Source organism: Danio rerio, chromosome 7 (assembly GCF_052040795.2).
Source record: "Danio rerio strain M-AB ecotype USA chromosome 7, GRCz13ab, whole genome shotgun sequence".
NCBI lineage: Eukaryota > Metazoa > Chordata > Actinopteri > Cypriniformes > Danionidae > Danio > Danio rerio.
In genome coordinates this window covers 33,268,765-33,294,711 of record NC_141027.1, presented here as the reverse complement: position 1 = coordinate 33,294,711, position 25,947 = coordinate 33,268,765, and the positions used below count along the sequence as shown (strand labels likewise).

The 25,947-nt window shown below is 36.3% G+C and overlaps 1 protein-coding gene across 7 annotated transcripts in view; it reads left to right on the top strand.

Annotated features, from left to right (window-relative positions):
• itga11a (integrin, alpha 11a) overlaps positions 1-25,947 on the top strand; it is a 156,950-nt gene that overhangs the window by 118,872 nt on the left and 12,131 nt on the right. For all 7 annotated transcript variants that reach the window (NM_001172627.2, XM_087259290.1, XM_087259288.1 and 4 more), the window contains 17 exons: positions 992-1,106; positions 1,453-1,580; positions 1,668-1,816; positions 3,615-3,759; positions 4,011-4,176; positions 4,440-4,510; positions 10,554-10,698; positions 11,756-11,904; positions 12,683-12,826; positions 17,122-17,325; positions 17,420-17,550; positions 18,396-18,562; positions 22,320-22,459; positions 22,738-22,848; positions 24,177-24,262; positions 24,810-25,014; positions 25,152-25,250. In NM_001172627.2, the coding sequence (NP_001166098.2) occupies positions 992-1,106; positions 1,453-1,580; positions 1,668-1,816; positions 3,615-3,759; positions 4,011-4,176; positions 4,440-4,510; positions 10,554-10,698; positions 11,756-11,904; positions 12,683-12,826; positions 17,122-17,325; positions 17,420-17,550; positions 18,396-18,562; positions 22,320-22,459; positions 22,738-22,848; positions 24,177-24,262; positions 24,810-25,014; positions 25,152-25,250 (2,355 nt within the window). The remainder of the gene's footprint in view (positions 1-991; positions 1,107-1,452; positions 1,581-1,667; positions 1,817-3,614; positions 3,760-4,010; positions 4,177-4,439; positions 4,511-10,553; positions 10,699-11,755; positions 11,905-12,682; positions 12,827-17,121; positions 17,326-17,419; positions 17,551-18,395; positions 18,563-22,319; positions 22,460-22,737; positions 22,849-24,176; positions 24,263-24,809; positions 25,015-25,151; positions 25,251-25,947) is intronic.

Below are 25,947 nucleotides of genomic sequence, written 5' to 3'. Positions count from 1 at the left end.
AAAGTTCAGAGATATGACTTACTTACCTCAGGAGTTTCCCTAAATGAAACGGTGAGGTGGAATGTGGGGGTAATGTCGCAGCAGAAATCGGGACTCATCAGACCAGGAAACGTTTTCCTCAAGGTTGGACGTATTTGTGCATTCAGAGATGCTCTTCTGCATAACTTGGTTGTAACAAGTGGTTATTTAAGTAACTGTTGCCTTTCCATCAGCTCGAACCACTGTGACCATTCTTCTCAAACCTCTGGCATCAACAAGGCATTTGCGCCCACAGAACTGCCGCTCACTGGATATTTTATTTTTTTCAGGCCATTCTCTGTAAACTCTAGAGATGGTTGTGCTTGAAAATCCCAGTAGACAACAGTTTCTGAAATTTTCAGAACAGCCAACTGGCACCACCAACCATGCCACGTTCAAAGTCACTTAAATCACCTTTCTTTCTCATTCTGATGCTGTTTGAACTGCAGCAGATCATCTTGACCATGTCTACATGCCTAAATGCATTGAGTTGCTGCCATGTGATTGGCTGATTAGACATTTGTGTCAACGAACAGTTGGACAGGTGTACTTAGTAAAGTGGCTGGTAAGTGAATATATTACATTCATCTAGACTTCTAAAATGCTAATATTTACTATTCACTCACCCTACACTTATTCCAAACCTTTCTGATTTTCTTTTTTTGTGGTATTGTTGTTAATGGACAGAAATTGGGATAATTTAAAAAATATTGGAAACCGGTAAGTGTGTGTGCATGTAAATCAGTTGGTACCAGTTTCCAGCATTCTTATAATATATACAGTAGAGAAAAAAAGGTTAGGTGAGGGTGCTAAATAATGGTGCAATGTTCATTTTTAAGGGAACTTTTTTTTAGTGGTTATGCATCACTCAATATCTGTGAAAGACTGAAATCATCATTTTTCTCAAATGAGTTCATGATCTTTATGTAAATCATAACTTAATCCTTTTTATTCTCTTTGGGATAATTTACAGGCTTGTGGTCCCCTCTGGTCATATGAATGTGGCAGCTCATACTACAGCACTGGAATTTGCTCCAGAGTCAATGCCAGCTTTAAATTTTCCCGCACTATTGCTCCTGCTTTCCAAAGTAAGCAGAGCACACCTGCACCTTCTATTTAATTGGTACAGTTTTTGAAGTGACATTTTAGTAATATGTTTCCACTTTCTGTCTTTGCCATGGACTTTATTTTTATGCTTAATTTGGCCATGACTGTTCCTGGATCTGCCTTAGGCAATTTATTGTGGAATGAATCTTCTTGTTAAAAAGAAAATGATTGTGACTGCTCATAAAAAAATAAAAAACTGTTGTAAATTTTTTCTAAAGCACAGATCACAGGCCATGTCTTAAAAATTAGCTTCTCAACAATTCTATTAACATTTTATTAGTTCATTATGCCAAAATCATCATAAAATTTCTAAATTCCCGTCATCAGGGTGTGAGACATACATGGATATAGTGATTGTCTTGGACGGTTCAAATTCAATCTACCCCTGGAATGAAGTTCAAGACTTCCTTATCAACATCCTGAGGAAATTCTACGTTGGACCGGGACAGATTCAGGTGTTTTTGACTTTCTGAATAACAGCTGTGTGAAATAACATTTGTGTCTTAGTTTTTGTAATGTAAGGTGGATCATGTTCTTGTCAGGTTGGAGTACTCCAGTATGGAGAAAAGGTGGTAAGCGAGTTTCAGCTGAATGACTTCCGCTCTGTGGAGGACGTGGTCAAAGCAGCCCGAAAGATTGGCCAGAGAGGAGGAGAAGAGACCAACACTGCGCTGGGAATCAATGTTGCACGGTAATATGCATACAGATACTTTTGAGAACCTACAATGAAATCGAACAATTGGTCTGAATATTACAGCATAAACCCCAGCCTCAGCAAGCAATCAGTGTCGTGCACAACCATTCTAGTTTACAACAGAGTGTGTTGTATATACAATTAAAATGTTGCATGTCCTTATTCTGGGTGCTGCAGTCTCTGTAGATAATGTGGTAAACAAACCATGTCAGCAAATGTGAGAACTGCAAACTGTTATAAATGACCAATGCTGTGATTTTGTTTGTTTGTTTATAAACTACAGTGGTATAAAGAATGTTACAATTTATAACAGCTGTTTTCTATTTTAAATAAATATTTTTAAGAAGCTATTTTTCAGTACTTTCAGTAGCCATGCAGTCTTAAGTATCACATGATCAGTAATGTGCTTAGTCACTAGGAACCATTTCTTATTATTGTCAATGCTGAAAGCTTTAGTGCTGTTTAATTAATAAACACTATCATATTGGTTTGGTTTTTTTGGTTGTTCAGCATTGATTTGTAAAATTCAGAATCTTTCCTGCCATATTAATTGACAGTTTAATGCACCATGCAGAGTACTGTATAATTTCTTAACCCTCCTGTTGTCTTAGAATTCTGTTCACCCTTCAGGTCAAAAATAACCCGCTTTCACTAAACTTCTAAAATAAAGCAGCTAAATTTTATTTAATTTTTTCCATTAAGAAACAACATGTGATGTTTTATAAACAAATTTCGGGAGGAGCATGCGCAGAAGTTTTAGTATCGAATACGTCATTGACAATTATCCCATCATCAAATCAGTTCTTCAGCAACCCCTATACTGTATATACCAAAGCTGTTTTACCTGCAGCATCTCACGACTTTAGCATCCCTCCACCACCCCGTCACCTCACCTCTTGCATTACATTCCTGGGGGGAGCGTTTTGGGGCCGGGCTAGATACTTTGCTCGAATCCCAACTCCTCTTTGTTTCCTTATAAGGGGAATCACTCGAGTTGGGGTGTCTCCTCGAGCTCAGAGCCCTCCCCCCGGACAGCACGCCAAATATGCTTTATACTTAAACGAATGCAAGTGTGAACTCGTGAAATTCATTAGAAACTTTGAATATCTAAGTTCATCAGTGTGGAGTATTTCATCAGTGTTTAATCAGTGGACACCACTCAACCACTCAAGGAAAGGTACAATTTTCTAAAGCTAAAAGTACCCGCATAAGTGTAAAAAAGTTTTTAGTAAGACAGTATTCTCAACAGATTTCTATTGTGGGTTTGTGTTGTGGTGTGTATGTTAGAGCCAGTAGTTTATGTGGGGTAAAAAGGGATTAATAGCTCATGAGTCAAAAATGACCGGAAGAACAACCATTTTACCCTAAATGTGTACAGTCTTTATAAAAATATAAAAAGTTTTTTTTTTTTTTTTTGCTGTTAAACTGATGCCCGGATCATTTGTGACCCGTAATTCAACATGAGAGTTTAAAAATTGTTTGGTCACACTTTCTTTTGAGGGTCCAATTGTTGAATTTAAGTTACATTGCAACTAATTCTCATTCAATTATAAGTAGACTGTTAGGTTAGGGTTAGGGTTAGGGTCAGTGTAAGCTGACATGTACTTGCAAATTTTCTTCGAGTCAGTTAAATGTCTGCTGAAGGAGCAGTATCAACATATTAAGCAGATGGTCTACTAATACTTAAATGGACCATCAAAATAAAGTGTTACCAATTGTTTAACTACATTTACAAAGTACAAGCTAAATGGATGTCCATGCACATGAATCATGTGTAATCTCTGGATATTCACAGCTCAGAGGCCTTTAAACAGGGAGGCAGAAGAGGAGCAAAGAAAGTCATGATAGTCATCACAGATGGAGAATCGCATGACAGCGCAGACCTCCAGCAGGTTATTGAGGAAAGTGAGAAGGACGGCATCACCCGATATGCCATTGCTGTAAGGATTGCCTTCCTTAATTTACTTACAATCTCTCCTTTTTTATTTACTGTGCCACTGATCAGAAGCCAGGCCTTTATAAACTGAACATTAGAAAAGTCATTGAGGTCACATTCAGCTGCTGACACAAGTGAAAGAAAACCAGTTCTTTCCTATTTATTGAGTCTCAGATTTGAGACGTGGTCTTGGGCACTCAGCAGCAATGCGTCATGTTCAGGCTAATTAATTTTTGGGGTTCTTCTTCGCACCAGGTACTGGGTTACTACAACCGCAGGGGCATCAACCCTGAAGCTTTCCTCAACGAGATTAAGTACATCGCCAGTGACCCCGATGATAAGCATTTCTTCAACGTGACAGACGAGGCAGCTTTGAAGGACATTGTGGACGCTCTAGGAGAGAGGATCTTCAGTTTAGAGGGTGGGCGATTATACTATGACGGCACCACACACAGCATTGCATCATAGCCATAACACAGCCCAAAACCTCAGCCTGTAAATCCTTTACATCTCTGCCCAGCACTACATTGTAAATCTCATTAGACCGAATCTTCAAATTTATACCACATCTCTTTGATAGATTGTATGCGCCAGCTCACACGCTAAGACCTCTGAGCTCTATTGTAGGAAATACTGGACTATTTCTTGCTTTCGTTTGTGTTAATTTTGTCTCTGTCTCTGCAGGGACAAGCAAGAACGGGACAGCATTTGGTCTCCAGATGTCTCAAGCCGGCTTCTCCACACACACAGTGGAGGTGAGTCTGGGTGTCCATCAATTCTCGGTTAACTCTACTCCTAAAATTTACAGCTCTTTTTTATTTTTTCCAAAAGCAAAATGGGATTAAGTTCTACTTTGTGTGAAGCAGGAGTCAGACGTTCACTGAATGTTTAGGTTTACCTTCTTTGAACTAAAGCCTTATCTTTCCAACTTTCTTTCTCTCTCCTTATACATTCTTCATTTCTTCTCTTTTCTTCTCTTTCTTTAGGTCGTCTTTATGTGTCGCTGTCAGTAGTAAGATCCATCAAAAATATTACACCTTTACAATGGTGAGCAGATAAGATTCCTGCCTGATAACTTAAATGGATTTTCATTCCAAAGAAATGAATTGAGCTCCAGGTTTTCCCAGGGCATGGATTATTGTGAAGTGTGGAGGAGCTGCAACTCAGGGAAGAAGGAAGATGTCTACTCTTTTCTCTCCTTTTCTTCTCGTCATTTCTTTTTTGTTTTCCCCTTTTTTCTTTTACTTTTACCTTTTCTTTTCTGATATTAAAGCAGTGTTTAGTTCCAACCCTGCATCAAGACAATTACCTGTAGGTTGCAAACAAGCCTGAAGGAGTTTGATCTGGTGTGCTAAATTAGGGTTAAAGCTAAAGTGTGCAGACCTGTGACCCTCCTGTTTGACATCTGTGAATTGAAGGGATAGGAAAAAAAACTCATAATTTACTCTCTCTCATGTGGATTTAAACCCTTAAACCAGGGGTGTCCAAACTCAGTCCTGGAGGGCCTGTGTCCTGCAAAGTTTAGTTCCAACCCCAAGCAAATACACCTGGGCTAGCTAATCAAGCTCTTATCAGGCTTTCTAGAAACATCCTTGCAGGTGCGTTGAGGCAAGCTGGAGCTAAAACCTGCTGGACACCGGCCCTCCAGGACCTAGTTAAACACCCCTGCCCTAAACCTTTTCTTCCTTCTGTTAAACACAAAAGAAGATATTTTGATGGTATGCTGGTTGTTGGCTCCTATTAACTCAGGAGTGTCAAACTCAATTCCTGGAGGCCCGAAGTCCTGCACAGTTTAGTTCCAACCCTGCTCCAACACACTTACCTGTAGGTTTCAAACAAGCCTTAAGGACTCAATTAGTTTGATCAGGTGTGTTTAATTAGGGTTGGAACTAAACTGTGCAGAGTTTTGGAACTGAGTTTGACACCTGCGTATTAACTAATAGTAGAAAAATAATGTGGTAACACTTTATTTTGATGGTCCATTTGAGGATTAGTAGACTGTCTGCTTAATATCTGTTGATACATACATTTAACAGTCCTTCAACAGACATTTAACTGAGTATAAGAAACTTTGCAAGTACTTGTCAATTTACACTGACCCTAATCCCAACCTAACAGTCTACTTATAATCTAATGAGAATTAGTTGCAATGTAACCTAAATTCAACAAACAGACCATCAAAATAAAGTGTGACCAAAAATATTATAGAACTATAGAGCATTTTTCAAAACATCTTCTTGTGTGTGTTTAACAGAAAAAAGAAACCTAAATAAGTAAAGGGTGAGTAAACGATGGCAGAATTTTTATTTTAGGGTGAACTGTCTCTTTAAAGCTAGCTTGTCCTCCTGCACAGACTGAGCATCTGACACTCCCATACTGTACCTGCTGTTCTGGCAGGCCGTCTGCCACACTCAGTCCAAAAAAATCAGTACCTGGTGGGTCTGTATCCATCCAAGATCTTTTCCCAACTGTAATGCTAATCATCTCTGTCCGGGCTGGAGAGTTCGCTGATGCAACCCGTCTAATTTTTCCACTCCATCCCCTGAAGGCAAACTCAAACTGCCATGAGAGATATTAATATCTAGTCTTTTTAAAAAAAAAATTGGTGAAAGAAACAGATAGGAAAACTCCAGATGGCCATTGGGATGACTGGAAATCCAATCTATCAGGCCTCTGGATGATGCCTGGAACAGCATTTGCAACAAAAGCAACTTGAGTGTTGAGAGGAGGGATAAGTTGGAAAGAATGTTTGCACTCGAGGAGAAAATCATACCCCAGAATCCAGATGGTCCTCTGTAAAGTGGGATGCATCCAGGTTTAAATATGGCTCATATATTACACACATTCAGCATTTTTTCATGCTTCACATGGCTGTAACTTCCATTGACATTGAGGAAGACGAGTTCATCCCATCCATCCCATAATTATAAATGGTCAAACTGATATTTTTAAAATAAACTTTATTCATAACACACAAGCGAATAACAGTGAATGCAAAAACTTTAGAAAACCATAAGTATATTTTTATATAAATGAAAACATTTAACCCCACCCACATTATTTGACAACACAAATTAGCATACATGGAAATAAAAAGTGCACAAATTCAGATGCAGTAGCACACCTTTCTTGCATATCCTAATGTACCACCTTTTACAGCGAGTCCAACAACCAGTATTTGAAAGGACGTGAATAGTTCCAAATCTTTTTTTAAAAAGGGTTTGCTGAAGAAATGTAAAATGGAAATACAAAGGTACTATAGACTCGATATAGCTCATTTAAAAAACTGTGTTGCTTCTAACATCCATAGCTGCAATCTGACCTAAACGTACAAACTTATAACATCATGACGTAAACAAAAATACCATGTAAACAAAAAATACCAACTTCAAATGTTTTGAAGTTGTATAAATTAATAAATTTAGATAACACAATCATTATGAATTCTTTTTACATTTCAATACCATTTTTACCAAGTTTTAACCTTTTTAACTAAATTATTGTCACAATTGAATTACACATCCCTGACTCTTACACCAGACAATAATGCATAAACCACATGACAGAAAGAAATAGCATAAAACAATAAAATAAACTATAATGTGTTATTTGTTCATCATTAGATGCACTAAATAAGAATGATTAGTTACAGTTTTTAATAATTAAACAGTGTGAGGTTATACTATAGTAAAACATTTAATTTACATTTAGAATTAAATTTTTTTTGCTTACTTAGAAAGAAAGAACCAATAAAGGTAAGAAAAACCCAAAATCTTTCAGTCTGAGCAATTAATCGAGGAAAGAACTAAAGTAAAGCAATCTATTTCAATTTAGTTTGACATTTACAAGGTTTATAGTTGAGAATCCAAGTGCTTTTATGGAATGTCAGTTCAAAAGATCCACTGTAATGGAAAGGGCAGACAGCGGTGTTGATGGGAGCAAAGTTTACCTGAGCATAAATTTGACATAGAAAAGCCGAAAATGAGAAAAACATGTCCAGTAAAAGTGTTATGAAGTCTAGTGGTTGATAATAAAACTAGCCCAGGGGGAAAAGTAAAGCACCGCCTTTCTGGTGGCATCAGCTGTCGTGCTTTGTGACTCTGATATTCAGCATACACTGTGGAGCTTGTTGAGTAGAAAAGAAAGCATGCTGGATTTATGGTAGCGGTCATGTGCAATGGGCATCACACACAGTCAGCGCTCCTTCATGTACGTGTAGCCTGGACCCAGTAGGCAGAACAGAAGTTGTTGAAAAGATGAGGTCACATCATAAAGGCACACAACACAGGAGTCTTTCTGGAAAACGTTGGTGGTTTCATCCACGGTGCATTTTGTTCTCTGATTAAAAACCAGAAAGGCATGATTATCAGTGCTCTGTGTTTATGCTCAGCTCTGATGTATCCTCTAAACTGGAGCAGCTCGTTCCCAGTGGCTTGCAAGTTTGGTAAGAATGTTCCTTCTGGCCTGCGATGGCTCGCAACGTTGCTGTTTGTTTATGTGTAAGCAACCGCCCGGGAATTTGAGCTCTCTCTAAACATGAACTCATTTCACTTGCTCACATTCCGACTACTGTCTACATAATTGATAGTGTGGGATGCCAAGCATTTTGTTCATAATTTACAGCCGAATAAACTCGTCACTAAGGGAATAAATTGTTTATGAGATTTCCATGGCAATTGACTGGAAAGCACTTCCAGAGAAATTATGAAGGAGCTGGACGGACATTGAATGAGAATGATTAGTAGGACTTTGCTGAGAGTCTAACAAGGTCGAGAATGTAAATTCAACTGGAAAATGTGGATTTTTTTGTGTGCTTTTAATCTACAGTAAATTCCTTAAGATATTTTTTTGTTATAGGGTTTTCCAGCAGTGGGGGTTCATGGGTCAGTGTACTCTCAGTGTGCTGGGTTGCAGGTGAAAGGGCGTTCACAATACATGGTGGTTCATCCTGCGGTTGAGACCCTTGATAAAGCAGGAAAGGAAAGGAAATTTTGTTAAAGGGATAGTTCACACAAAATGACAATGTACTCATCCTTGAGTAGTTTTAAATCTGTATGACAAAACAGGAAGATAATTTGAGGAAAGATGAAAACCTTTAAACTATGCAAGTCGATGGTTAAAGGTTTCCAGTTTTCTTCAAAATATCTTCCTGTTTTGTTCAACAGAAGAAAGAAACTCAGATAGATTTAGAACCACTTCTAGGTGAGACAGAACATTCTAATACCTTATGCCCTGAAGGAATGCTGCATCAGGTAAATCATATCAATTCAGTGATTGATTTCATTATTCTTCAGCAATTGTTTCACGATTCATTCATTATAAAAATGATTTGACCCTGTTAACTCCATCACTTTTTATTCTATTTTCCATGTCGTATTTAATATACTGAAGCTAAAGTATAGAATAAATTAAGAGATTACAGCTCTCTGAATTTATAGTTTATAATTATGAGGGAGTAATTTTCCTCTTCTGAAAAAGACAAATTTGGATAAATCTGTGCTGTCCAATTTTAGACCTACTGTATTACAAAACTATCCTTGTTATCTAAGATATTGGAGAAAACTGTTTTACCACAACGACAGAGCTTTCTGGAGCTTAATGGTGTTCATGAAGTTTTTAAATAAGGTTTTAAGGCATATATTAATGCCCTGAATATATTGCAATTAGTCTAAAATGGGGCTGTGAGACGTCTGACAGGGACTTGCAAGTATGAGCATAGATCCCCAGTTCTTTCCTCTCTAGACTGGCTGCCTGTTTGGTCACAGATTAATTTTGGTTTATAAATCCTTAAATGAACTGGCACCATCTTACTTATCAGATCTTCTATATGTATATAATGCTGGTGGTCTCTAAGGTCTTCTGATCAGTTTATTCTTTCTGTACCATGGTCCCGGTGTAAGCGAAGTGGGGATCGGGCTTTTGCTGTCATCACCCCAAAACTCTGGAACAAGCTTCCAGCTCACATTAGAAACGCACCATCTTTATCTGTTTTTAAAAAGCTTCTGAAACGGCATCTTTGTTTTTTAGCATTTGAGCTATTATGTTTTAATTGTTATGCATGTGATGTAAGACTTATTTTAATTAGTATTGATTGTGTTCAGCACTTTGAGCAAAGTTGTGTTGTAAAAATGTGCTATATAAATAAACAATTTTTTGTTTAATTAATAAAATACTGATGAAGATGTTTTCTTGCCAAAAAAGTAATATGTTGAAATGTTTTATTACATGATTATATTTATTTTTAGACAGTTCAATATCATGTTTTAACTTTAAGACTTGCGGTGGACTATTCTTGATTTTCAGCAAATGAAAACATTTGTTATTCTGATACATTTGTATTTGTTTTGTTTTTTTTAAAGAAAATGCTCAGAATGATCATATTTCTGTTTGAAATTTGGATGAACTTTGCATGCTAGACTTACTTTGATTTGTCATATGTTTCATATGTTTTGATTACTTCTGTTTGTAAGTTATTTTGGACAAAAACATCTGCCGAGTATTAATTCTACATGTGTATTTTATTTGATGCCAATGTCACTAACGTTTATTTATTTATTATTTATTACTTTATTAATGTAGTGCCGTTGACAGCAAATGCACATCAATGTAAAATTAGCTTCAGCAATGCTCTCAAAGATGGAAGATTTGGCAAGTTAAAACGCAATAAATGTCTTCATTCATCCGTTTAATGGCCCAGAGTCTGTAGTTTGATGCCATAAGGGTTGACAGAAATAAAGAATATGGTTAGTTTCCTGAATTTTATGTGATTGTGTATATATTGGTATGCTCTGTCTGCAGGATGGTATTTTAGTGGGAGCTGTGGGAGCTTATGACTGGAACGGCGCTGTGCTAAAGGAGACTCGGCAAGGGAAAGTGGTTCCACCGAAATCCTCCTATGAACAAGAGTTCCCAGAAGAACTAAAGAACCATGGAGCCTACCTGGGTAAAAAATGCACACTTACTCTACACATTAATCAGGGCTATCAGTGCTTATAGCAGAAAAACGCCTCAATCTATTATCTGTCTATCTCTGTTAATGATTATTTTTCATTTAATACTCTTTTTTCCTCATGTTGGCAAGAGATACACACACTCTGTGTTGGGTGTTATTAGTTACAAAGTAACTAGTTACAGTAATTGAATTAGTTTTTAATACAAATTTACTGTAATTTAATTACAGTTACTACAAAATACTTGTCTTGAATACTGTACCTATATTCAACAGTTCTATATAAATCAATTCGAAGAAGCAGAATAATATATATATAATTAATGTTTTTAATAATTTTTATAATTTAGGAATAATTAAATTTTTCAATTAAAAAACATTTTTCATTTATCAAGACAATGGCATATGCTTAAGAAAGAAATTAGTTGATGAATATATGTGAAATTTCTGCCATAAAACTCGCGCCGGATGATCGGTCACCTAATCTGATTGGTTTCTGTCACCTCGGTAGCCAATATCATCAGTTTAAATGCTCCACGTCATTTTATGCTGTCAAGCTGCAGCAGGTGTTCAGAGACCCTCCTAATGTTTGCAGCAGCAGTGTGTTATATTCTCACATGGCATTTCTGTGTATATAGTGGCAGAGCAGGTCTCTGTACGTGCTGCGCCATAATAATCTAAACAGCAGCAGCGTAGCTGACATATACTATGTCAGCTACGCTGACACATACATTTGCATATATTATATTTTGTATTTTGATAGACATATTGTTTAACTTTTAAGTCCTAATTTCAAAAAAAAAAAAAAAACTTAAATCTAAAGAATTACTTAATTTAATTTCTATAGAATATGCATTTAGATTTATTTGAATATGTATTTAGTCAAGTAATGAGATTAATTATTGAGTAAATTACTTTTTAGACAAAGTAATTACAAAAGTAATTTAAATGCAGTTGTTATGATGTAGTAATTATTAACTTTTTAAAGTTAATGCAAACTGCATGCAATATACCTGTTTTAAGACTGACAAGCATTTATGATCATCTGCAGGTTACACAGTGACGTCTGTGGTGTCTGCTCGCAGTGGCCAGTTATATGTAGCAGGGGCACCTCGCTTTAACCATACGGGCAAAGTCATCATCTTCACCCTGAAAAATACAGGAGAGCTCACTATATTGCACTCACTCAAGGGACAGCAGGTAATGCAAGTGCATCGCAGATTCTGCTGCAACACAATTTTAACTTTTGTCTGTGTTTACTGCATTCTTGTTAGACTTGTATCTAATGTTGTCCGATGTATAAACACCAGTGTTAAATTTGGTGTTTTCAATTCGGCACATCTCTCTCCTGGCTTTCATTTGTGAAAAGCAGACTGTCTAGACTTTAAGCCCACACAAGCCATGTGCTTCTCATCCCAATTCTGAAGCATGCAAATAAATTCCCTCTTACAAACAAAGCAATGATATTGAATATTTATCATTTAACAGATGATTAGCACCACAGTAATCAAACAGATATAAATAGCACCCCTATAAATGATAAATACTATTTCAAGTTTCTTAAACAGGTACTTGTGATAAGTGACACATTAAATTAATGTTGTTTTTGCTAGATATTTATATAGTTTGAAATGTTAAATCTTTATTAATATTTCCAAAGAGATGTTTAACAGAGCAAGGAAATGTTTACAATAATTTCTAGTTCATGTTTATGACAGATTTATGACTTGCTTATGTCAAGTTAAAAACAGATGGCGGTGTACAGTATTTGTTTATGTCAAGTTGTCATAACAAGCGATGTCATATTTGCATTTAAAATGTCACAACTGAGCGAATGACACTTAATTACAATTGTTATAAGCATCCATAAAATCTCATTCACATTTATGACATGTCTTTATGAACACCGCTTCAAGTAAAGTGTTTTACAGGTGTAAAAGTAGTAATGAGTTTGTTATCAATGGGGGTGTTTTTACAGATCGGCTCATACTATGGCAGTGAGATTGCTCCAGTGGACATTGATAATGATGGAGTGACTGATAACCTGCTGGTGGCTGCACCCATGTTCTTCAGTGGAGGCTGGGAGAAAGGCAAAGTCTACATCTACAGAGTCACTGAGCAGGTAAAGACCCTTCAGTCCTTTAGCAAGTTAATTAGCTATCGAGCTGTTATATTACCTCCTGTTTACTTCTTATGTGGAATGCAACGCTGCAGATGTTGTCTTTTGTCCTAAAGCCTAAGAATCTGAGAAACTGCGACTGTGCATTAATGCATTTTCTCATTAACGATCTCACATAAATTCTGACAGGCCTTTGCCACCTGCTATACCTCGCACCAGAGACTGGTGAAGGGTGAACTCAGCAGGAAAATATTCCCCCTTGAAATGTAATTATACGAAGCTCACAGAGAGAAAGGGAGAGAAAGAGAGCATCGCTTTAATAAATGGAAAAAGCTGGAGCAGATGAACGCTGTGAATAAAGCAGACCTTCATCTTTATTCATTTAGCTGTTATAAGCTATTTCCTTGTGGTCTTAACCAGGAGACCACAATCTGTGTTAGTCCTCAAGATGCAGCCAAACACTGGGTACATTAACAGCGCATGTTATTTATTTGTTTGAATAAATGATTACTTTAAGGCATTATTTAAATGGTATGAACTCTGTGCATTTATAAAGCAAACAACCCTTCTCTTCTTGTCTCTCGACTTGTCCTTTTTTATCTCTTCTTGTCTCAACTCTTCTCTTGTTTTCTCTTATCAACTCTTCTCTTCTTGTCTATTCTCGTCTGGTCTTGTCTCTTCTTGTCTCATCTCATTTCTTCTCTTGTGCTCTTTTGTCTTGTCTCCTCTCGTCTCTCTTTTAGTCTTATCTCTTCACTTACCTTCTCTTATCATCTCATCTCTTCTCTTCTTGTGTTTTGTCTTTTCTCTTCTGGTCCTTTGTCTAGTCTCTTCTCATCTTATCTCATCAGTTTTCTCGTTCTCTTGTCTTGTCTCTTTTTGTCTCTTCTCTTGTCTTTTCTTATCTCTTATCTTGTCCTCTATAGTCTTCTCTTGCCACTTTTCTTGTCTTGTCTCTTCTCTAGTCTTCTCTTGCCTTTTCTCTTGTTTTGTCTCTGTTGTATTGTCTCTACTTCTCTTTGCTCGTCTCTTTTCTTCACTCTTTTCATCTGTTGTCTTCTCTTGTCTTACCTCTTCCTGCCTCGTCTCTTCTTTTTCTTTTTTGTCTCATCTTCTTACTTGTCTTGTTATCATCTCTTGTCTTTTGGTCTTATCTTGTCTCATCTTATCTCGTCTCATCACTTTTTTTCTGTTCTCTTGTCCTGTCTCTTCTTGTCTCTTCTCATATTATCTCTTCTCTAGTCTTCTCATCTCTTGTCTCTTCTCGTCTTTTCTTTTGTCTTTTCATGCCTCTGCTCTTGCCTGGTCTCTTCTTGTTTTTTCTCCTCTCTTCTCTTGTCTTCTCTTCTGTAGTCTTGTTTCTTCTCTTAACTTGTCTCTTTTTTTTTCTTCTTGCCTCTTCTCTTATTTCTGGTCTCGTCTCATCTTATCTCTTCTCTTGCCTCCTTTCTAGTCTTGTCTCTTTTTTTCATTTTTTTCTCATCTTGTGTCTTCTCTAGTCTTCTCTTGCCTCTTCTATTGTCTAGTCTCTTCTGGTCTCTTCTCTTCTGTTGTCTTGTTTCTTTTCCTCTCTTCTCCTCTTTTCTCTTGTCTCCTCCTCTGTAGTCTTTTCTTGTCTTTCCTTGTCTTGTCTCTTCTCAGCTCTTCTCGTCTTCTCTTCTTGAGTTCTCTTGACTTGTCTTGTCTTGAATCTTCTCCTCTCTTCTCTTGTCTCTTCTCCTCTGTTGTCTTCTCTTGTTTTTCCTTGTCTTGTCTTCTCATTTCATCTCATCTTCTATTCTTGTGTTTACTTGGTTTTCTTGTCTTGTCTTGTCTCATCTCTTTCCTTGTCTTGCCTCATCTTGTCTCATCTCTTCTCTTCTTGTCTCATCTCTTCGCTTGTCTTCTCATGTCTTTTCTTGTCTTGTCTTGTCTTGTCTTGTCTGTTCTCATGTCTTCTCTTCTTGTCTCATCTCTTGTCTTTTCTTATCTCATTTTATCTCATCTCATCTCATCACTTTTCTTGTGTTCTCTTGTCTTGTCTATTTTTTTGTTTCTTTTTATCTCATCTCATCTCTTGCCAAGTCTTCTCTCCTCTCGTTTTTTCTCTAGTCGTCTCTTGTCTTGTCTCTTCTTGTCTTTTCTCTTCTCCTCTTTTGTTTTCTCTTCTGTTGTCTTCTCTCTTCTCTTGACTTGTCTCTTCTCCTCTCCTCTTGTCTTTTCTCTTGTTTCTTGTCTTGTCTCGTCTCTTCTCTTGTCATGTCTATTCTGTACTTGTACTTTCTCATCGTCTCCTCTCTTCTCTCCTGTAGTCTGATGTTATTTTAGGAAGACTGAGAAAACATCTGATTTCATGTGTCTGTCGTCTATGGTCATATATTTTTGGAGAGAGATTTAGGAATTTAGGAGGAGGGTGATGTGCATGGCTAATTGTTCTTCCAAATACTTGGCTGACGTTCACAGTCTTTGCTTTGAGAAAATGCACATTTCCCTCAAACTTTCCATCCATTTTGATGCTAATTGTTTTCAGAGGCACAAATACCTTCTCGCTGACCTCGGCTTAAGTGATAATACAGGAGCAGTTCTAGCATTTGACCTTGAGAGTCTGGTTTGGACTGTACTAGAAATTGAAGCTATATTTATTGTTTTAATCATGTTTAAGTAGTGCAGTATTGGTTTATTTGATCCCAGTTTTGTCTGAAGAGGCAAGAATGTCAGTCTGATTTCTTTTGCGTAAACACAATGGGTTGTCTTTAGGGTCTCTGGACAAATTCCTCAAAGGATTGCCTCTGGTTAAAGAAATGTTAGCCCTTTAGCCTACTTTATGGCGTAATTGGATATTTCCACCATAAACAACAGCTTTTCAGAGTTTTAATGTTTTTGTTATGGTGGGTGTATGAAAGGCATATACAATTTTTCTATTTCTTGTCAAATGTTGTCAGCAGCAATATAACTTAAATGTAAATAGGCTTTTTATACATCTTAAGCCCTAATATTTATACATACTGCACCTAGTCCTAATTTCTAATGCATCCCCAATGTATTATTCCAATTAGACTTAGATAAGATGAGCTTGAGCATCCGATGATATAGAAATAGGAGATTACAAGCAGTGTTGACTAAAGTCTATGATAGTATTCGTTCATTTTCCGGCTTAGTCCCTGATTTTAAATGTCGCCACAGCGGAATAAACGACTAATAGCACCACATCTTTTACACAGCGGATACCCTTCCAGCCACAATTAGAGTAACACCCATAGACTCTAACTTACACACATACACTCAAACACTACGGCCAATTAAGTAAATCCTATTTACCTATATTGAATGTCTTTGGTGGAAACCGAAGCACCTGGAGGAAACCCACGCAAGCACGAGGAGAACATGCAAACTCCACACAGAAATGCCAACTTACCCATCTGGGGTTCGAACCAGCGACCTTCTTGCTGTGATGCGACAGTGCTACCCTCTGAGCTACCGTGCCGCCTCTATGATATTATATATTACTATTATACAGACTTATATTACTCCATTACAGGGGTGGGAAAACTCGGTACTGGAGGGCTGGTGTCCTGCACAGTTTAGCTTCCACACTAATCAAACACACCTGAACAAGCTAATCAGTGTCTTCAAGATCACTAGAAATCTATAAGCAGGTGTGTCTGATTAGAGTTGGAGCTAAACTGTCCAGGACATCTGCCCTCTAGGACCAAGTTGGCCCACCCCTGCTCTAGTATATTGAGTGTGAGTATTTGTATTTTACTTCCATGTCTCTTATCATAAGTAAAAAAGTACTTATTATTGAATGTTTGGTTTGCAAGAAAATGTTTGATTTTATTAGTGAAACACATCCACATTCTGGCATTATTTAAGATTTTTTGAATCAGTGAGTAATTTAGAGACTTGCTTTGACTGAGCAGTTTGAATAACTGAGCTGTTACCTGAAGAAGACTTGTTTTGTCTGGATAAGATGAATCAGTGAGTTGCTGAATTTATTGTTCAGTTTGATTTGTGAACCAGTTTAACAGGTTAACTGTTTTACAAATCAGAACCGCTAACTGTTTACCCTGCTAAATGTATTAAGTGTAGTGGAGTAAGCCAGGTCAAATGACTTAATTTAAGAGTAAAATGTCTGTATGTTTTTACATTGTGAGATTCATTAATTTCCCCACTGCCTTTTTCCAAATGCAGTGTACAACACATCAACTTTTATGAAGCAGCAACTTTTATAAAAGCTATTATTTTGTTCATATCATGGTGTGCCATATATGCATTGTATTCTACTTCATGACTGTCCCTTATGCTTGTGAACCCATCAGCCTCGCTTTATCCTGGAAGGCTCCCTGGAGGTGTTAGATCAGGGTCAGAATGCACGATTCGGCTCTGCATTGGCTCCTGTGCCTGACCTGAACGGGGATTCATTTAATGATGTGGTGGTGGGAGCTCCGCTGGAGGACGACCACAAAGGAGCCATTTACATCTATCACAGCCAACGCAACAGAATACTGAGGAAATATAAACAGGTACCACATGAGTGCCCATTGTGCCCAATAGTAATTAATTTGAGTGATTAATAAGGGATGGTGGTGCTATTTTATTCATTTTTGTCTCTGTCAGAGGATTGGTGCAGTTCAGCTGGGCCCGGGTCTGCAGTACTTTGGTCGTAGCATTCATGGGAAGATGGACATGAATGGAGATGACCTGGTGGATCTGGCTGTGGGCTCTCTTGGTGCTGCAGTTCTCCTGTGGTATGTCTGCAAAAAAAAAGGACGACATAGCAGTCTCAAAATACACGGCATTACTCTAATTTCATCTGCGTTAAAATAACCCCTGAACATTCTTAAACTCAAACTTTTTATACTGTTTTAGATGTTGTCTTTAGACTTGCCTTTAGATGTTAGTGAAGTTGCTCCTTGGCTGTTGACCCAGCTGTTCTCTCTATCTGTCTATGTTAATGCAGTTTCCACACCATTGATAAGATGGTTCTCTGTGTCTCACACCCATCCCCATTCTACAATTGTTCCCATTTGGTCAAAATGTAGTCACCTCAAACAATGCAGAGACAACAAACTGATGACTTCTCTTTTCTCTCATTATAAGCATCAACACACCATTTAGAGTGGAAGTTGGGTCAAGGCAGACTTTATTTCTTAAACTGGGATCTTTAAATTGAATTTGATGTTTTCAACATTTGATGTTTTTGTTGTTGTAAGCACTAGTTAACCTACTGTATGATCTCAGTGATGTACAACATTTTTGATTTGTTATGTCAGTTGCTCAGGTTATTTAGGTTATATACAGTAGTCATTTACCTTTATAAACATAAAGGTTTGTTGTGTGATTTACATAAAATCCAGTGCAAGTCAATTTGATCCACAAAATAAAAATCATACATAAATTTTTCTATAATAAATTAGTGATAATTATTCTTTTTTACATACTATAAGACGGCCTCACACTGTCCATAGTAATATTTGAAAGCTGCATGACTCAGGCAGTCATTTACAGGTTGTCTGGTATAATATATTAAGTAGAAAAATGGATTAGAAAAGTTAGCTTCTTATAAATACATTTTTTTTCTCCTGTGCTACAGGTCTCGAAGTGTGATCCGAATCAATTCAGTAGTCCGTTTTGAGCCCAGCAAGATTAACATATTCAATAAAGACTGTCGGAGAGGAGGAAAAGACGTGACATGCATGTCAGCTATTGTATGTCTGAATGTCACATCACGGACTCCTATCAACCCCTCACAGGAAATAGGTCAGTTTTATGCTCTTTGTCTAATACAGATTTGAAATACTGTAGACCCTTTTCACACGTCCGGGTTTCTCAGCAGCAGCAGAAGTCTTCATGGTTGGGTAAACTCAGAGCACAGTGAATGGGAGAGTACAACAAATCCTTTTTTACAATCCCATTTGCTGAAATAAAAGAAAAACTTCTTGATACTGTTATCAAGACTTTCAGAAAAAAAAAAAATAGTGTGAGATTGATGAAGGCAGCCAAAGGAGAGAATAGCGTCAAGCTTACTCTCAGCCTCATAGACGCTGCATTAGAAACACCTCGCATAAGCAATAATTCATCTATATTTTTTTGTAATTTGAGGCAAAGATGATACAATACATACATAAATGCATATGAATATTTATATGTTTAAAAAAATCTAAATATTAAAAACTTTAAGTATCAATTTAAGATTATGATGATCGTTAAATGTCTTGTGAAAAGGTCCGTTTTAAATAAATTAGCAATTCTGTACTTTATTGTCTTCCAAATATTTCCTCAGACAAATAAATTGTTACATTTTCTATATATATTGGTAGATTGTATCTCATCCATGAAACTGGTGGTCATTTAAATGCTTATGTAAATAATATGGTCTTTCGACACCAAATCCATCTGCTAAATTGTTGGATTGCAACTGTGTTTTTAGGCCAAAGGATGACATAACACTTAGCGTTCACCCAAACACACTCAAACAGGAAGTGCTTTATAAAGCATCAGCTTCCTCTCATCGTATAATATCTGTTTTTTAAAAAGACTAAAGCTAAACATCTGTCAGCTGGCCAGCTCCTCATAGCACTAAACAGCTGCATTCTCAGTGTAGTTCAGTTAGGGTTGCTCCGCAAAGCATTCCACGTATTAGCAGCACAAAAAGATAACATCAGTAGTGATGAATTGTTCGACATACAGTAATCTCTTGATCTTTCCTCTGTTGGTTCAGGATTTATTTTGGGAGTAGAAAAGAAAAGCTGCTTAGCTAGATTTGGAAATTCTAAGTAGACACATCGTATGAAGACTCTGGCTTAAAAAAACTAACAAATTTGTAAATGTCCTTTTAGAATGTGTAATATAACGCAAGGTATAGCCAAACATTTTAAATTAATAGCATTCAAATTGTAAAGATTATAGATGGTTGCAGATATTATAGATGTAAATGTTGATCTAAACAAAAAGTCATAGCTCTTTTTAAAACAACTCTAATTGTTGTTTTAAAAGGCATCAGTATATCAGGACAGATCCATTTAGTATTTGACTCATGCAGTTTGACTTTGGGCCTCAGTGACCATGATGGTCTTGTACTGAAAGACATGGAAGGTCAGGGTGCTGTTTAATGTGTGGGACCACAGTGTAGTGCAACTGTTTTTAGTTAACCTTTCATAACCCCAGAGCATCTTCTTCACAAATGTCAAGTGTGTAAAACTAATGTAATGGTCTCAGAGAGATTAAATGTCTTCATTATTATCTGAAGAATCAGACATTTGGTGAAATATAATGGAAGGCCATTTTCTCTCTAAGTCTTATTCTCCTCACATGTTTTCGAGAGGCTTGTGAATAAGTTAAGCCTTTAAGTGTGTCATTTATCTGCGCACATTTTTCACGTTTATGAGATCTTAGAAAATGAGACATCTTTAGGTTTATAAGGTTTTTCTCGGGTCATGAACAAGATTCCTTTTGAACATCTGGCACATCTTCGTGTCGTTCAGGTCTCTTAAAAGTTTATTTTTTCTTCTTAACATTAGATGTTTTAGCCTTTTAAGGCCTCATAACTCCTAGGTTGCTCTCAGATCTCCTCAGGATCATCAGCTTCACCTCTAGAGTCTGATAATCTGACTGTATCCCACACATGCTACAGCACTATTCATGAATAAATGACTATGAAGCTGATGCTGTGCATTTGTCCTTTACTAATGTAGTTGATGTCTCCAATGTAAAACAACATAGCAAACGTTAATATTAATATTTAAAATGTCTGTTATTTAAGCTAACTCCATTGAGTCTTGATTGTCCTTGTACTTTTTATGTATATAACAAAATTGGGGGCAAAATAATAGAAATTATTAAGCTCTCAATATAGTTTGACATGATTGACCCAAAGTTTCCACCAGTTATAATTATTATAATTATTTTCAGCACAAATTAATAAATCCCTAATAGGAAATTGTTCATTGTTAGGGTTAGGGTGGGTGTAGGAAGAGATTTATTGTCCTATTAAGGCAGCATCCATTAGATAAATATACTTATTTATATGCACAATAAAATTATTGTTTATATATATATATATATATATATATATATATATATATATATATATATATATATATATATATATATATATATATATATATATATATATATATATATATATATATATATCAACACTAAGGGGCAAATATCTGCCAAAGGTATAATTAGCATCTAAGTACTTTTATTTCAAAGAAAATACAAAATAAATGTACTATTTAAACTTAGTTTAACTTTTGGATTGGTCTGAATTAGTCTATGATCAGAATAAAAACTCCAGACAGTCTGACCACAATATTAGACAGAAAATGAAAGTAAGAATGTAAGAATGCCATCTAAGCCTCTTTCCTGCAGGTCTTCACCAAATTGTCATACAAAGCCAAACTTAATCTTCATGCTGAACTTGTGTGAGACTCTTGCTAACTTTGTTAAATGCTGTACAGTATTTACCATTCATACATTAATTAGGTGTAATTTACAAATGAAATACGAAATAAAATGAATAAAAATGTACTTTTAATGATTATAATAATTACAATATTAACCATGAAGAATTTGGACTTTAATGGTGTGTAAGAGCCCTCACCAATTTGATTGATGACTCCTAGTGTGACTCATGACCCCCAGCATCTGTCTTCTAAATATTACAGTGCATTTATTCATTCATTTATTTTATTTTCGGCTTAGTCCCTTTATTAATCTGGGGTCGCCACAGCAGAATGAACCGCCAACTTATCTAGAATATGTTTTATGCAGCGGATGCCCTTCCAGCTGCAACCTATCACTGGGAAACATCCAAACACACTCATTGACACACATACACTACGGTCAATTTAGCTTACCCAGTTCACCTACAGCGCATGTCTTTAGACTTGTGGGGGAAACTGGAGCACCCTTAGGAAACCCACGCAAACACGGAAAGAACATGCAGAGTCCACACAGAAACACCAACTGACCCAGCCAGGGCTCGAACCAGCAACCTTCTTGCTCTAAGGGCGATTGTGCTACCCACTGTGCCACCGTGCTGCCCCTACAATGCATTTGTGCATTTTTTTTTATCTAAATTTGACAAATCAGATGGGGCCGTACCCCTCCTTCCTAGTAGTTGATGTTCTGCTATTGGCTGGAGTGGCCCACAGATGAACCCAGAACTGAAATTAAACACTTATGGAGGGCGAGAGATTGACAACAGCCAATCAGAATATCCGATCACTTATTTATAGTGTTTTAAAGACTAAACGCATGCACTTTTACAGTTTTTTTCATTAATTTGATTTTAATTTATTTATATTTATTTAAATATCATTAAATATGTAAATAATTAAAAACACAGTCAATAAAAATAGCATTTTTTCTACAGAAGTGTTATTTTGTAAAAAATATTGTTTTCCCAATAATCAACAACAACATTGCATGTTTTTCCAGTATCGCGCAGCCCTTGTTAAATACTGCAAACATATTAAGTTCTAAAGCTATTTTCTTGCACTTCTCTTAGCTCTTAGATACAGTGCTTTCTTTGAGGAGAAGCGCTTTAACCCTCGGGCTGTATTTGATGATCCAGATCGCCAGCAGCCACAAAACCTCACACTGCTTCCTGGAGAGGAGACCTGTGATCACATCTACTTCCACGTCATGGTTAGTTCTCACTTTACTCAGGTCACCAAAGTAGAATGAAGATGAATTTGCACTGCATTTGAAATCCCTGATAATTCTAACATAATCATCAGTGATGGCCAACTATAATAACAATCCATTCAATTGTTCATTCAGATTTTCCACTGCAACTGCAGCATTCCGGTTTTAATAACTTCACTTTCTAGCATTACAACAGCAGATCATGTTCTTCCAGTTTACTCTTTTATAGCGATATATATTTAGAGTGAGAGATTTATGATATTGTAATGTTGATACAGGAGACTACAGACTATGCCAGGCCAATTATATTCACTGTAGAGACGGAGCTTTTGGACCTGTATCACGGCCCAGTTCTGGATGACAGCTGGCCAACGACTGTGAAAACACAGGTGAGTGTCTGCAGGGCAAAGGAAACTTTTGGTAACATCATTAACACACATCATCAACATTTTTATATATATCAAAAACACACGAGCAAGTATTGTGTCAACTTTACTTAATAAAATAGACTTAATAATGTAAAATAAATGGGGAGAGCGGGGACTAAAGTAACAAAGCAATTTTCTCGAAGCCCTGACAACATTTTATTTCCAGGCTATAACAGCACTTTCAGCATGCAACCCTTGATGGAGCTACCAAACATGTAATTTTGGGACCATGTTCCACAGTTAGCTCCAAATTCCTGTTTTTAAATGCAAAAAGTAAATTATTGTAGCGGTTCTTTTTTCCTCATTACAAGTTGTGTTTCGCTTTTTTTATGTGTCTCACTAATGATCAGTTTACAGGTTATTTAGCAATAACACATCCTTGAGTTTAAAATGTCTGAGATTTTCAGTTTTAAAAAAATCAGCTTTAAATGGCAAGAGTGGGGACGAAAGTAACACTGTTATTTATGTTCCACTGCTAATAGACACATTCGTTTTTTGACTGTTTTTAATGCACATAATGCAAAAATCTACACAAATTGTAGACATCTGTAACACTTTGCATTGTTGGATTGCTTTTGGAACATTTGATGGAATTGAAATTTAAATGCGGCAGGTCACTTGGCAATTCTGTGTCATGTTTGCGTGAGTTTCCCCCACAAGTCCAAAGGCATGCGGTACAGGTGAATTAGGTAGGCTAAATTGTCCATAGTGGATTTATGTGAATGAGTGTGTATGGGTGTTTCCCTGTTATGGGTTGCTGCTGGAAGGGTATCCTCTGTGTAAAACATATACTGGATAAGTTGGCAGTTCATTCCGCTGTGGCGACCCCAGATTAATAAAGTGACTAAGCCGAAAAGAAAATGAATGAATGAATGAAATTTAAAATGAAAATGCCATTTAATTTTTTCTTTTGCAAAAAAAAAGGAAAAAATATGTTTGCAGTGAATGTAAACAAGGTCATTCATTCATTCATTCACTTTCTTTTCGTCTTAGCTACTCTATGTCCTGCCCTCTCTTTGTTTTTTGTTTGACATTATGTCAAACTTCGAATAAAAGTGCACATTTTAAGAGCCCACTTCACAGGATCTTTAAAAAGAGTCATTTAATATGTCATCAAATTATTGTTCTAAATAAAACCGACAAGATAATAGTAATAAAATATGAATGACTAATTAGTGTGTGTCTTGTATGATTATTGTTAATATTTGCTTAGAAAACAGGAGAGAAATGGTATTAATATCCAAAAATTCCCTTTTCCTAATGTCATTCAATTTTCTGTTTTTCACCAGCTTCCCTTTTGGAACGGTTGTGATGAAGATGACCATTGTGTTCCAGACTTGTTGTTACAAGCTCACACCGATCTAATGAATCGCCAGTAAGATAAAAAAAACACACACATACACACACACATGTACAGTATGCTAGCAAAGGGGTTCCCAAACTTTTCAGCCTGCAATCCCCAAAATTACAATGCTAGTGACTCACAACCCCCCAATACCCTCTGAAGTGGTTATAAATATAAATAAACCTTTCACACAACGGCATAAATACCAATAGACACAAGTCTATTCATCATTTAATTTTGGAAGAATTTGGAGACCATACTCCATCTTCAGTTGTGGCCTGTATTTGTTTTTATTGTACGCAAGTGCCATAAACGTGTCAGAAAGTTTAACCTGGTGCCATAAAATCAATCTGCTGTGTCTTTAATATACTTGAATATAATGTAATCACCCCAGATTTTTATAATGCAAAAAAATCGAAAAGGCTGATGGCTTTTTATTTGCATGTCATTGTTTTTCTGTGCAACTATTACCTACTATTTTTTTTATTCAGTAGATTATGGATAATATATGGTAATTCTAATCGTTTAATGAAATTAATTTGATTTTTGGAAATCACCAAGCGACCTTTCTCTACAGGCAGTTTTGTGGGCAGGCGTTTCGAGCAGCCAGTCTCTTATGTCAGGGTCACACATCAACAGACCCTTCTGAACGCATTATAGAGGGTTCCAGGAGGAAGATGGTAGTGGATGTACGTCTAGAAAACAGAGGAGAGAATGCATACGGAGCCAAGCTTAACATCACTTACACTCAAAACCTACGCTTCTCCAGCCTTATAGTGAAGGTACAACATCATTCTAATAGCTTTGCTTGTTTGGACCTTTAAAACGATTAACTCATTTATTCATTGTTCATATTTTATAAATTCATATGCATTAGTAATTGTTACTGTAAGCTGAATGGGGTCATCTCTATTTGTAGGATAACTCTGATATACATATAGACTGCCGTAATGAGAACAAGCGGAAATATGAGAAAACCTGCAACATCAGTGAACCCTTTATGAGAGCAAAGTCCCAGGTGAGTGAGCATATTCATTATTTATACATAAGACATTTACACTGAATCCTCAGAAATATTTTGAATAATTTGAAGTAATTACACTGACAATTGATTAAAGCACTTTTCTGCATAGATAAATATACTACAAATGTTTGGGTGTAAAAATGTTTTTTAAATATGTCTTTTATGCTCAACAAGTTTTATTTTTGACCCTTGTCTTTTACCAAGTTAAACATTTATTTTATTAAAAATATTATAACAGTAATATTGTAAAATTTTTCAATACATTTTAAGATTGCTTAAACTGCGCATTTAAAAAATGTTATTTAATCATGTGATGACAAAGCTCAATATTCATTTACTCCAGTCTTCAGTGTCATTTTATCATTTAAAAATCATCTTTATATGCTGATTTGCTGATTAAATAATTGTTATTGTTATTATAAGTGCTAAAAACATGATCACACCATAGTTTTAGGACCAGTTCTCACTAACTACCTGCTAACTGTGATGATAGTCTTTAAAATCTTCTAATTTGCTGTATATTATTCATTATTCAATAATTCAGAATAAGTCACTAATGTAATGATTGTATGTACTTATAATTAGACAAATTGCTAGTCCTTAATTAATTTACATTTAGTCATTTAGCAGATTTGTCCAATTTACTATATTTACTATATTTCGTTAAGTTACTATATAATTTAATAAATTA